This window comes from Bombina bombina, chromosome 6 (assembly GCF_027579735.1).
Source record: "Bombina bombina isolate aBomBom1 chromosome 6, aBomBom1.pri, whole genome shotgun sequence".
Classification (NCBI taxonomy): Eukaryota; Metazoa; Chordata; class Amphibia; order Anura; family Bombinatoridae; genus Bombina; species Bombina bombina.
Genome location: NC_069504.1, coordinates 710444746 through 710457954, shown reverse-complemented (window position 1 = coordinate 710457954; position 13209 = coordinate 710444746). Strand labels below are relative to the sequence as shown.

The 13209-nt window shown below is 43.5% G+C and overlaps 1 protein-coding gene across 2 annotated transcripts in view; it reads right to left on the bottom strand.

Moving 5' to 3' along the window:
• The window catches only part of KANK2 (KN motif and ankyrin repeat domains 2), a 191455-nt gene that overhangs the window by 54982 nt on the left and 123264 nt on the right, over window positions 1-13209 (bottom strand). For both annotated transcript variants that reach the window (XM_053717881.1, XM_053717882.1), the window contains exons 7-8: window positions 10667-10891; window positions 9786-9873 (exon numbers count right to left, since the gene is read on the bottom strand). In XM_053717881.1, coding sequence (XP_053573856.1) covers window positions 9786-9873; window positions 10667-10891 — 313 coding nt within the window. The remainder of the gene's footprint in view (window positions 1-9785; window positions 9874-10666; window positions 10892-13209) is intronic.

Genomic DNA, 13209 nt, shown 5'->3' with positions numbered 1-13209 from the left:
CAAAAGGGCATCATCAAGGAGAAGAAACATCTGCCAAACATCGTGCAACAAAGTCCTCAAAACGTCAGAACTCAGAGACTGAGCAAACAGAAATTACAAGCAGCAAACTTAGAAATAAAGATCTGAGTCCAGTAACACGCTGCCATCCGAAGGAAGACATGGAGAAAACACTATCCGTAAGGAAGAAGCAGCCCAAAACAGAGATTGCCCAACCTCCAAGATAGAGGACACTCTACAGGCAATCCAGGCACGGCAGATCTGAAAGTAAGGGAACCGAAAGGAACCTCGGGACCGGCCCCCAAAAGGGAGGAAGAATGGACACACCACTTCAACCTAAAGACAAATGAGCATGCGTTAGACCCAAGGAGATCGAGCAAGGCCACCCGACTAAGTCTCAATGCGGAGCCAACAGCTCCCCAGATGGAAAGGAACAACTCAAAGAGAAGACCAATCTCCTGAACCACACCTCCGCAAGGAGGACAACGAGCCCCCTGAAGAGGAGAGCTTCGATAAACACCTGCCCATAAGACAGGAAGTCGTAGGAAGAACCGAAGGACACAAGGCCATGTCACTGACGAACACGAAAGAACCCCTTAAAACACCATCGTGCTAGCACACATAACAGGCGCAAAAGTGACAGCTGAGCAACCGCAAACCTTCTGTTTGCTAGGCAGGAAAGTCCACCATCAGGTCACGTTAGTTGGTTGTCCCAAGGGAACCGTATCGTCCGCACAAGACAAGGCCCAAGGAGCTCTCAATAAATCTGGCCAAGTTGTAAAACAGAACAGCCAGAACAAGGGCTAAGCCCAAGTACCCCGGAAACTGGAACCCCCAGGCCAGTCCTAGGATCATAAGGTCTGGTAACATCCCACGGCGGGATCCACAAAGAGAAAACGCAGAATAAAACCCTCAACAACCGGAAAATCAGGACAAGAAGCCCATGCCCCACAAATGTTTAGATTAAACAATCTTCCAGGCACATAAATCCCTCATCTGATATAAAAAACAGACCTCCCAGGGAAAAATCCAGAATAACCCGGATAACAAAAGCAAGAAGCCCTTGCAAGTCCCGACCCAAAGGGAAGAGACCACCCCTTGCAGGAGCCCAACACTCCAAAGAGCCAGGGCCATAAAGGGCACTAGAGCTAACAGGCGTCCAAGCATATTAACATGATTGTGCTTGAAAAGTACAGCTAATCCCCCTAAGGGTCAAGGCGCTGCTCATTTTATCAACCTCGAAAGGAGGAAAGGCTGAGTAGACCTCGCCGGGAATCGAACTAGCAACCCTCAGTTTGCTACAGTACAGAATAGCCACAGAGCATTAGTATGCTGAGCTAGCTGTCCAGCTAGCCATGAGCTCCAGACACAAGGGGAATAGTGAGGACAAGTCACCCGAACAGAGCAACATCAAGTCTCCACATCACCTCAGATTCGAAGTCAGTAGGACAGTGAAACCAGGGTTTGGCTGCCACCTGGATGGCAAAACCTTAACCATATGAGTGGAAAACCACTCGGACCTCTTCTATCCCAAGAAGGAGATGCAGAGCATTCCCAACACCGGAGAAGGACCGGAGAAGGACCCCTTGCTGTCTAATGTCCCGAAAAAGGAACAACCAACTCCCGAAGGAAATCCAAGTCCCACAAAGGCGACCCATCCACAAGGAGAAACGGACAATCCAAGAGGTCTCAATAAAGAAGAGAACCACTAAAGGAACAAGTCCAAAAAGGACCATTTCCTAAAGCAACACCGCCCAACCGGCAGAAAGACGGTGCTAAACCCTCTAATTTTCCCACCACGTGGGAAGGAATACTCTAGGTTCCAAGGGTATCAGAAGCAACAGAGAGTGACGCAGCAAAATTCACTGACCCAGTCACCAGAGAGATGGCTATTTAGGACTGAAACAATCCCAAGAGAGGCACGGATCCGCAAGTCCTCTTGAGAATGCTTAGCTGAAACTTGTAAAACAAATAACAAGAAACATAAATAATGTTAATAGCACTCGGCGACCCAACCTGACCAGCAAGGTATAATAGGCGCTACATGTCTGAATAAAACACGAGACAGAAGATCTGAACCCAAGCAGGATCAGCCTGCAACCAGGGTCATAACTGCCAAGCTGGCTAAATCCGCCCTTAAAGAGAGAGTAATGAAAAAACAGACAAACATGGGACTAACGTGTCCTGAACAACTTCCGTAGAAGAAAACAGCGAGTATCGATCCCAGAGAAAGTTCCCGCAGGAAACATAGTATGAAAAATAAAATTCATCCTAACCAGATAAAATAAAATAACAGGCAACCCGAGGGTTAACGCCCAAGAAGAACAGAAAGATTTGCAGGACCGCCTAACGGAAACCCTATTCTTCCAACAAAACTGGGAAGGATCTCAATAACAAGACTCAAAGGAGATTACTTCACCCCCCCCATGTCTAACGAGGTCAGCCATTCGAAGGGAGGGACTGATGAGTCCCATAACTGAGAAGGATAGGGTCCCCAAATAGCTCAAAAACGTGTCTGAGTAGAACACGAAGGCGACCCAGCCTGTAACGAAAGGCACAACACTCAGGAACAGTTATACCCGCAGAGAACTGCACATACCCTCCTGTGGCCGAGAGACCTGGGGCAATCGGCCACAAACACAATCGCAAATAAACATCTGGACTTTGTAGATGCACAAATGCCAAAAGTATGTAAAAGCGAAAACGTGCCACAACCTCCGGGGGGGAACAATCCACCCTCCGAGAAGGAAAAAACATAACTTGGGTTACCCGCATGTGTAGTAGTAGGGAGTGGTAGGGAACTCGCCTCCCGGAGGACAGGGCCCCCCGAGGTGGATGGCTCAGCAGTCCCTTGAGTCCACGAGCCCGAGGAACAAGGCGCCCTAGAACGACCTAAAGAACATAACTGAGTCAATGGGGCCAATTCGCATTCATCACAGGACGAAGAATCTGAATCAGAAAGTTGAACAATCTCAACATCACTATCCTCCATAACTGGATAAAGGATACCATAAAATGGACTAAATATAAAATAATTTAAATGGCACCTGACACCCATAATGGCTGGGGCACTCACCACCTCCTATGAACCAGACACCAGCGGACTAGAATTCTCTGTCGCCACACAGTCAGGAATGCGGAAATGGGAGACCAGAACGTAAACAAGCACAGTCACAAGGTGAACTGTACAGTCCAGATAAAGCGTGCCGACTGTAACGTGATAATAGGAGTAAATTAGAAAGTTGCTTAAATTTCCTGCTCTACCTGAATCCTAAAAGTTTAATTTTGACTAGACTATTCCTTTAACATGTGCCAATCCTGTTTTTTTTTTCATCATAATCCAAGTTATTTATAGGTAACGACACATGTGCAGGGTAATTTATCAAATTCAAAAGCTAAAAGCTCTTGATAAAACTCCAGACAACGTTTTTTATCTTATTGCCCTAAAAAATTTCTAATGTAACATTGGTTTTGAGCATGGAGAAAACACACTGAAATGACCACCCCCCGCCATATTGGATGACAACATCGCCAAACTGATACAAACAAACACTGCCTGATTATAATTCGTTTTTATTTTAACTTAAATTAATCACTTTTACACTAATCAAAATTAGCAAGATCTATAAACCAACAAACATTTATGCCCACTATATTGGGTTGCCACCTCAGCCATGTTTCCTGGATACTTATGAGTTACACGTGCTGCAGGGTGTGCAGAGGGTGAATTGAACCCCTGGACAGCACATGAATAGTGACACTGGATAGCACTATTCATCTTCCTCCCTGCACACCCTGCATCATGTTTAACTTATAAGTGTTCAGGAAAACATGGCTGAGGTGGCAACCCTACCACTATACTGATAATGCGCCTGTTCTAATCCCTTAGGGAGACATAGATTTTGCACCTATTAGCATCACTACGCACTATTTAAAGAAATCAATCAACATAAAGGCCCTTGAAGTAATCACATTTTTGTTTGTTGTTAATCACTCAATTTTTTTTTTAACTACAAAAATCACATACTTAGAAAGACACAGATATTTCTTATTGTTTTTGTGAGGTATAAGAGCTTCAGGGGTATTAACAGCGAAAGCACTTTGTGATTGTGATCACTGCAAAAACACACTGGCCAAAGCTCAGAAGTCATTATTTGCAGAAAACAGGATTTTGCTCAATCCTATTGTTAGCTAGGGTCAGTAATGCAAATATTACACGCTCTAACGAATGAGGGCACGCAATATTTGTTTCACAATGTTCTTTTAAGGTTAACAGGTCAGAAAGGGTTAGAAGTTCAAGAAGGCTGTGGAAGTTGTTTTACAAAACTTAAAGGGACATGAAAAAAAAAATTACAATACTTTGTTCTCATTGTATCCTTTGTGGAATAGAATACCTAGGTAGGTAGCGTGCATGTGTCTTGGAGCATTACATGTCAACAGTTTTGCAAGAATGATTTTGAACACTAGATAGCAGCAGTTCTTGCACAAGGTATACTATTAGGGATGGGCATTCAGTAGTTTTGTGAGGTCACAATAGTTGGGAAGATGGTGGTGGCCACCAGTTGAATTTGTCTCTTTTCGGATTTCTTCTTGTGAAAGTGCAACACACTAAGATCTGGATTTGCACATCTTCCCGATTAGTGACCTCACAAAACTGCTGAATAGCACATCCCTATAAACTGTTGTTAAAATCATTCTTGCAAAACTGCTGCTATATAGTGATCCAGATATGTGCACACTCCTATGTCTACCTACCTGTTTTCCAACAAAGGATGCCAAGAGAACAAAGAACATTTAATTATAGAAATACATTTGCTTTGTTTTTTAAATTATACGAATCAGAAAATATTTTTTTTGCATTTAATGATGAATGAATTTTGTTGCCTGTAATTAGAAAATGTGAATGGCTTGTTTAATACCAGATGGAGAGTATCAAAATATGACCACTCTTTTGCCTTGTGCTTTTTATTAGTTAGTTTATAAACGTTGGCTGGAATTTGAAGAGAGAGAGAGGAAGACAAAAAATGAGAAAATAGTGTTTTATCTTCAGTAGTCTTGTTTATATAAACATATTGTTTTAAGAGTTTAAGACATAGTGAATAAATCTACTGGATATCTCCAAGAATGAATTGCCTTTTAATATATTTTTAATTCTCTGCAGAGTAAAATCAGACCTTTTGGCATATTATTGTTGCCAGAAAATGTCTTCTACTCTTTTTTATGATATCTGCTGCATCATCAGTTTTTGAGTTGTATTTGACCTTTTCTGAGTTGAACAATTCACAATGCTGGTTCCCATGAGTTGTAACAAAGAGTTGTGCTATATCTTTTCTGGTTTTACTCCTTATGGGCATTGTGGGCACATTTATAGGGAAAAATGTTTTTATTCAAGGCATAAAAACACAGATTATGCTTACCTGATAATTTAATTTCCATCGAGGGGAGGAGAGTTCACGGCTTCATTCATTACTTGTGGGAAATAAGAACCTAGCCACTAGGAAGAGGCAAAGACATCCCAGCCAAAGCCTTAAATACCTCCCCCACTCCCCTCATCCCCCAGTCATTCTGCAGAGGGAACAAGGAACAGTAGGAGAAGCATTAGGGGAGGAGACTCCACGGCTTCATTCATTACTTGTGGGAACATATACCCAAGCTTTTAGAGGACACTGAATGAAACTGGGAGGGTAAATGGCGGACCCCTAATTCTCCCAAAAACGTCAAACTTGTAAAGCTTTGTAAAAATATGCAAGGAGGACCAGGTAGCCACCTTGCAAATCTGCTTCATAGAAGCCTCATTTTTGAAGGCCCAAAATGAAGCTACCGCTCTAGTGGAATGAGCCGTAATCCTCTGAGGAGGCTTATGACCCGCTGCCTCATAGGCCAAGCGGATCAAGCTCCTCAGCCAGAAAGACAAAGAAGTAGCAGAAGCCCTCTGACACCTGCGCTTCCCTGAATATACAAAACAAATAGAGATGCAGATTGTCTGAAATCCTTAGTAGCCTGAATGTAGAATTTCAAGGCATGAACCACATCCAAATTATGAAGCAACCTCTCCTTAAGAGAAGAGGGATTATGACACAAAGAGGGAACAACTATTTCCTGATTGATGTTACGGTTAGACACCACCTTGGGAAGGAACCCCAAGCCTGTGCAAAGAACAGCCTTATCCGCATGGAACACCAGATAAGGAGGCTCATACTGCAAGGCCGCCAGTTCAGATACTCTGCGCGCTGATGCAATAGCCAACAGAAAAAAAAACTTCCAAGAGATAAGTTTTATGTCAAGAGAATGCATAGGCTCAAACGGAACCTTCTGCAAAACCCTTAGTACAAAATTTAAGCTCCAAGGGAGAGCAGACTGCCTAAAGACAGGCTTGATTCGAGACAGAGCCTGAACAAAAGATTGGATGTCAGGGAGCTCAGCGAGTCTCCTATGCAACAGAACAGATAATGCAGAAAGTTGTCCCTTTAGGGAACTAGCGGTAAGACCCTTGTCCAAACCCTCTTGGAGAAAGGACAAAATCCTGGATACCCTCACCTTATGCCAAGGGTAGCCATGATGACTCTCACACCAGGACAAGTAAGTCCTCCACACCTTATGATAGATGCGTTGAGTGACCAGCTTTCTTGCCTGAACTAGAGTGTCAATCACATTCTCAGAAAAACCCCTTCTTGCCAAGACTAAGCGTTCAATCTCCACGCAGTCAGCCTCAGAGAATCTAGATTTTGATGTTGAAAACGACCCTGCTCTAGTAGATCCCTGCGACAGGCTAACCTCCATGACGCATAGGATGTCATGCCCACCAGATCCGCGAACCACGTCCTCCTCGGCCACGAGGGAGCAATCAGAATGGATGACACTCTCTCCCATCTTATACGAGCCACTACGTGAGGAAGAAGAGGTAACGGAGGATATATGTATACTAGACCGAACCCCCAAGGCATTGCCAATGCGTCTATTAGCTCCACCTGGGGGAAGCTTGCAATTCAGTCTGGACGCCATGAGATCGATCTCCAGCGTCCCCCATCTGAGACAGATCTCCGCAAACACTTCGGGGTGAAAAGACCATTCCCCAGGATGAAAAGACTGCCTGCTGAGAAAATCCACTTCCCAGTTGTCCACACCCGGGATGTGGATCGCAGAGATCGAACAATTGTGGGCCTCTGCCCACTCCAGGATCCGAGACACCTCCCTCATTGCCAGGGAGCTCCTCGTGCCCCCCTGGTGGTTGATGTAAGCCACCCAAGTAATATTGTCCGTCTTGTTTAAACATTTGAGGTCCAGAATCGGGCGGAACATGCCCTCCTTCTTTGGGACCCCTTTCTGCATGGGGTACTGGTACGATAACCCCTAGAGCAGAGAGATCCCGCACAAACCCCAGAAAGGCCTCTCTTTTTTTTTAACCCTATCCTGTAACCCTGGGCAACTACCTCCAGAACCCAGGGGTCCTGAACATCCTGCAACCAGACATCTAAGAATAGAGACAATCTGCCCCCCACTTGGTCCGCAGACCAGTCGGGGGCTGCCCCTTCATGCGGACTTAGTCTCTGCAGGCTTCCAGGCACTTTGGTTGGTCCGCCTTCGCTGTGGGCTGATGGCGTTTCATCCCACGGAAGGGATGAAAATTAGAACTCTTAGGTTTCGCCTTCTTATCCTGGGGAAGGAAGGCATCCTTGCCTCCTGTAACCGTGGATATGATACCCTTGAAAGGCAAAGACAGCAGCCTCGTCTTAGAGGTTATGTCCGCCGACCACGATTTTAGCCACAGAGCCCTGCATGCTAGAACCGAAAAACCTGATACCTTAGCTTCAGGCGGATAATTTGCATATTAGAATCACAAATGAAGGAGTTGGCCACCTTTATGGCCTTAATCTTCTCCTGCACCTCCTTGAAAGAGGGTTCGCCCTCAATCATATCAAATAAGGCATCGCACCAATATGATGCAGCTCCAGCTACCGCCGCTGCCAGTTGAAAAACAAACCCCGTGTGCTGAAACATCTTTTGCAACATGTTTTCTAGCTTCTTATCCAAAGGCTCCTTGAACAAAGAACTATCCTCTAAAGGAATCGTAGTGCGCTTAGCGAGCGTGGAGATGGCCCCATCCACCTTGGGAATGGTCCCCCACAACTCTAGCTGGGCCTCCGGAATGGGGAAAAGCTTTTTAAATTGATAAGAAGGGGAAAAGGAAGAACCTAATCGCTCCCACTCATTATTAATAATGTTCGCCATATTGACAGGAACCGCGAAAGTCTGGGGAACCACCCTGTCCTCGTAAACCTTATTCAACTTAGGAATGGAGGGCTCCTCTGGTAGCTTGGGTTCCGGAATCTCCAAGATAGCCAGCACTTGTTTTAACAAAGTTTTCCATTTTGAACTGAAAACCTGGTTCCACCGCTGTTGGAGGTTTAGATGACATGGACTCCGACCCCGAAAGGGCCTCTTCTAATGCGTCGGATTGGGCCTTATCATCGTACCCCCCTCTGGGGTGTCTGACAGATACAACTCCTGGGATGGGCTAATATGAAAAGCTCTATGCTTGTGCTTCGCAGAACACAGCAAAGCATGGATTACCTTAGCGACTGCCGTTTCCAGCTGGTCCGCAAAGTCCGGTGGCCAAGCAATTTCCCCTGAAGGGGTAACAGTCGGACCCTGGGGCGCTGCATGTGGTATAGGGGAAGCCAATGGGGAACGCACCTCGCGGGACGGAGACCCCTCAGAGGTGGACGGCTCAGTAGTGCTAGACCTTCTCTTATGTTTGGAAGTCGTAGCCTTCTCAAGGCATGTGGCACACAGTTGCGCAGGCTGGTCTACCAAAACCTCACAATAAACACAGGTATAAGACTCTAACGCGTCAGAATCCTCCATAGCTTTTAGAAAAAAAAAACTAGAACAGGCACCTTTATAATCACCAATGGCTGAGGCACTCACCACCTCCTCTGAACCGGACTCAGAAATCGCTTGTGTCCTTTTTCGCAAGATCAGACCGGAAGTGAAGAAACCCCACCTGGTCACAACGATGTTTACGCAGGACCGCCCCTGCCGAGGAGAAAAATATGCCAAAAAAGACTGTGCGAAAACTCCTGGAAGAGAACCTGTCAGTTCCACATGTCAGAGCCGCGTCCATGCACATAAAGCAGCAATCCACAATAAACTTATCATGTACATAGCCCCCCCTGCTCAATAATCCCCTCATAGGAATCTTACCCCTAGATTCTATAAAGATAAAGGCGCCACACTGTGGCCCTGCTTTTGTGTTATCATTATATAAAAATTAAACGATCTCACCAGAATCTATGCCCTTCAAGTGTGACAAGTAATAGCAGCGCTCTTGACATGGACTTGCGAAACTCGTCAACGTCGATTGCTAAAGGAGCTCTTAATATAAGTCGGGAATGTGTTGCAAAGGGAAGCTCCCCCTGCATCTCCGGACTCTAACGTTCACCCAGGCCCTCAAGTTGAGAAGCTTAAAGGGCTACTTAAACTCCTGTCCCATAGCGAAGGGTAGAACCCCTCATAAGAGACCTTCGATAATCCGGCACCTCTCTGCCACCTCCTGTGACGAAAGGCAAAGAATGACTGGGGGATGAGGGGAGTGGGGGAGGTATTTAAGCCTTTGGCTGGGTGTCTTTGCCTCCTCCTGGTGGCCAGGTTCTTATTTCCCACAAGTAATGAATGAAGCCGTGGACCTCGTCCACCTTTAGATGGAAATACACAGATGAGAAGCAGCTGGTTAAACAATTTTGAGAAACTTGACCCTTTGGGATAGTAAAGCTGAATAGGTGTCTTACCTTTTCTTGGTCTGTAAGAGCTGTGAAATTATCTAAGGATTTCTGTAAGGCCACACAGCCTGAGATCAAAGTGTTACTCAGCTCCACCCTATTAATTAGAAGAAGACATAATGAAGAGACATGCGCTGGTTAAGACAACATCAAGCAGTGTCTTCTCCCAGGTATCTAACCGTATGTTTCACAACTCCTACACTACCCATAATGCTGCAGGGTGCTACCTAAAGCTGAGAACCCATCTGTCAATGCATAAGTATACATAAAATATGCAGTTGCTTTCGCAATTATAGAATAATAACAATAATAATAAAAGCTTTACTGAAAACTCAATGCAGAGCCCTCAATGGTCCCACTTATTGTGGAATTATCATGCTCCCTCCATCAGCTCTCTGCCTAATAAATATTCCAGTTTCTGGAATCAAAAGCAGTTACTGGCTTACCACAGCCCCAGACTGCCCTGACCAGACCCATAGCAAAGCATCACTGACCACACCCTATCACACACACACACTGACCACTCATGATTCTGCTCACTTAACATCCACAACTATACCCACGGTTCCTCCAGTCTCTGCCTAAGCCTCCCAGTCCTGGACTAGGATCTAGGAAATGTTGGGAGGAACTGTATGTCATTACATAAGGTGCCAAACCATTTCTTACACATTTTGTGCAATATTGATAGATTAAGCTTTAATATGGGGTATATGGGGTAAACCCTGTAAGAACTGTTCTGAGCCCCACCTGTGTATTTTTAAATACAGTTTATTGAATAGAACAGCTGCTTGGTTTTATATACAAGAAGGCATAATAACACAAGATTATACAGTGGGAGTCGTGGTCTAAAAGGAGATACAAACAGGAGCGAGCTCTGGCGTTGTTAGTACCTAGGTGTGGGGTTTGTTGGGGACAGTGAGGCTGTAGCTGTCTCTGGTATCTCCTTCACTGGGTCTCTAGGAGTGTGGCTACTGGTTACTCCTGGATGTTGTGTCTCAGTCTGAGCCCCTGTTAATCCTTCACTGGCTTCATGATATTCACTTTCTGTGCTCTCACTGTCAGATGGATTTTCCATTGTACCTGAATCCTCTGATGACGCAGAGTGAGTGTCCAAGCTAGGGAATAAAATACATGGCAACAATATAGTACCTATTTACAGATAATACATTGTGTGTGTTTATCCAATCAGGGGACGTACTGACAATATTTTATGCCAGCTTATTACTAGAACAGAAAGTCAACAGTGTATAATATTATATTAATAACATAATGAAAACACTCTATCGTAAACTATATAAGCTTAGGCAAATCTCAGTTTTATGGAAAATGTAACACTTTTATCTTTACCCTTTTTTCTAAATAAATTTATAGTCAAATATGAAGAACATTTTTTACTGATCCAAAAAAATGAAGATATGAACGAGACACGGAAGTCAAAATGAAACTTTCATGATTCAGATACAATTTACTTCTTTTCTCAAATTTACATCTCTCTCTTGACCATTGTTCCCTCTAAGCCCAGTTTTGTGAGCGGCCCAGCAGTGAAACAGTTATTTAGGGCAATTAGCAAACACTAGACAATACAGACTGCAAGGTGTGGTTCCTTTATTAACTGTTTTACTGCTGGGCTGCTGAAAAAGTGGCCTTAGAGGGAACACTGCTCTTGACATCCTTTTAACTTCTTCCCAAGCCAGCACACGGAGGTAAACTCAGGACCATGCACGCTTCGTTATCACTATATGGCAGCAGTTTTTGTAATAATCTAATGCTCTCCCCAGGGTATATTTACTGGGCACACCGCCCAGCTGACTTCACTGACCACTAGGCTAAAAATGAAACCAATATTAAGCTAAAATGAGCTAATATTTTTTTTTTAATGTTTGTTACACACATAACCATTACATCAATTTATGTTACATTATACAATGAATTTGTGCTTAGGATAGCTTAAAGGGACATTAAACCCAAAAAATTTTCTTTCATGATTTAGGTAGAACATATAATTTTAAACAACTTTCCAGTTTACTTCTATTATCAAATATGCTTCATTCTCTTTGTATCATTTGTTGAAGGAGCTGCAGGCACTACTGGTTTCTAACTGAGCACATGGGTGAGCCAATGAGAATCGTTATATATATATTTATATGCAGCCATCAATCAGCAGCTAGAAACTAGGTTCTCTGCTGCTCCTGAGCTTTTCTAGATAAACCTTTCAGCAAAGGATAACAAGAGAAGGAAGCAAATTAAATAATAGAAGTAAATTTGAAAGTTGTTTACAATTGTATGACTTTACTGTCCTTTTAAAGTGAAGGTAAACTTTCAAGAATGAGTGCCCGGTTTTTAAAAATACTATTAAAAACAGGGGCACTTTCATTCATGAAAGTTTAGATTTCACCCGTTTTCTTAAAATACTTACCTTTTCTTCTTGAAGCCGCTCCAGCGCTTTACCAGCCAATCACAAGCCTCTTCCTACATCAGCAATGACGATTCTGGCATCCTCCAATCACGGCTTCCCCCCCCCCGGGGGAATCACTGCCTGAGGCAACACCATGATTGGAGGAAGCCGGTTTCGTCATTGCTGGGTAAGTTAACCAGGAAGAAGCAGGCGGGGGTATCGTTTCAGAACGGCGATCCGTCGTTTCAGAAGAAAAAGGTGCAATGTTAATATTAATGAATAAAAGTGCCCCTGTTTTTAATAGTTTTTTTTTTTTTTTTTTAAAACGAGCACTTTTACATGAAAATTGACATTCACTTTAAGGAACATTTAAAAATAACAGAACATTTTATAATATTGTTAATTATTACACTGCCCCACCTGGTTACTAAATAATGCCTGTGGAACACACTGATAGATAGATAGATAGATAGATAATAGATAGATTACTCAAGACATGCTCAAAAGGAGATAGGTTTCAACAAAGGATACAATGAAATAAGGTAAATTAATAACAGACATCAGTTACTGTCTGAATCATATACGTTTCATTTTCATTTCTATGTCCCTTTAATGTACTTAAATGAATTGCATCATTAAACAATGGGTTACATTTAATGCAGTTTTGCTGATATTCGCTTTCTCCCCAAGGGTTGTTTTTTTCCCTATAACATGACCCTCGGGTTGTCAGCTACATTGCAGGGAAAAAGTAAATCATCCATAGTAATTAGCATTATAAACTGCAGAATGAAAGTGACATCATTTGGAAACTACAGCTGTTACTGTTGATTTGAAATCAATGTGTTTTTCTAAACGACTGACCTTAGACTTAATAGATAAAGCAGTCATAACATAGCTTTAGTTTTTTTTAGCCTAAATTATCCTCCATACCCTTAAATTACCTTCTGGGTGGAATCCATCTTGTCCCACATACCTCATTATTATGTTTAATCTGCAGTTACTGACTTTGGTTAAAAAAAAGTCTGAAATTGGTTTCAG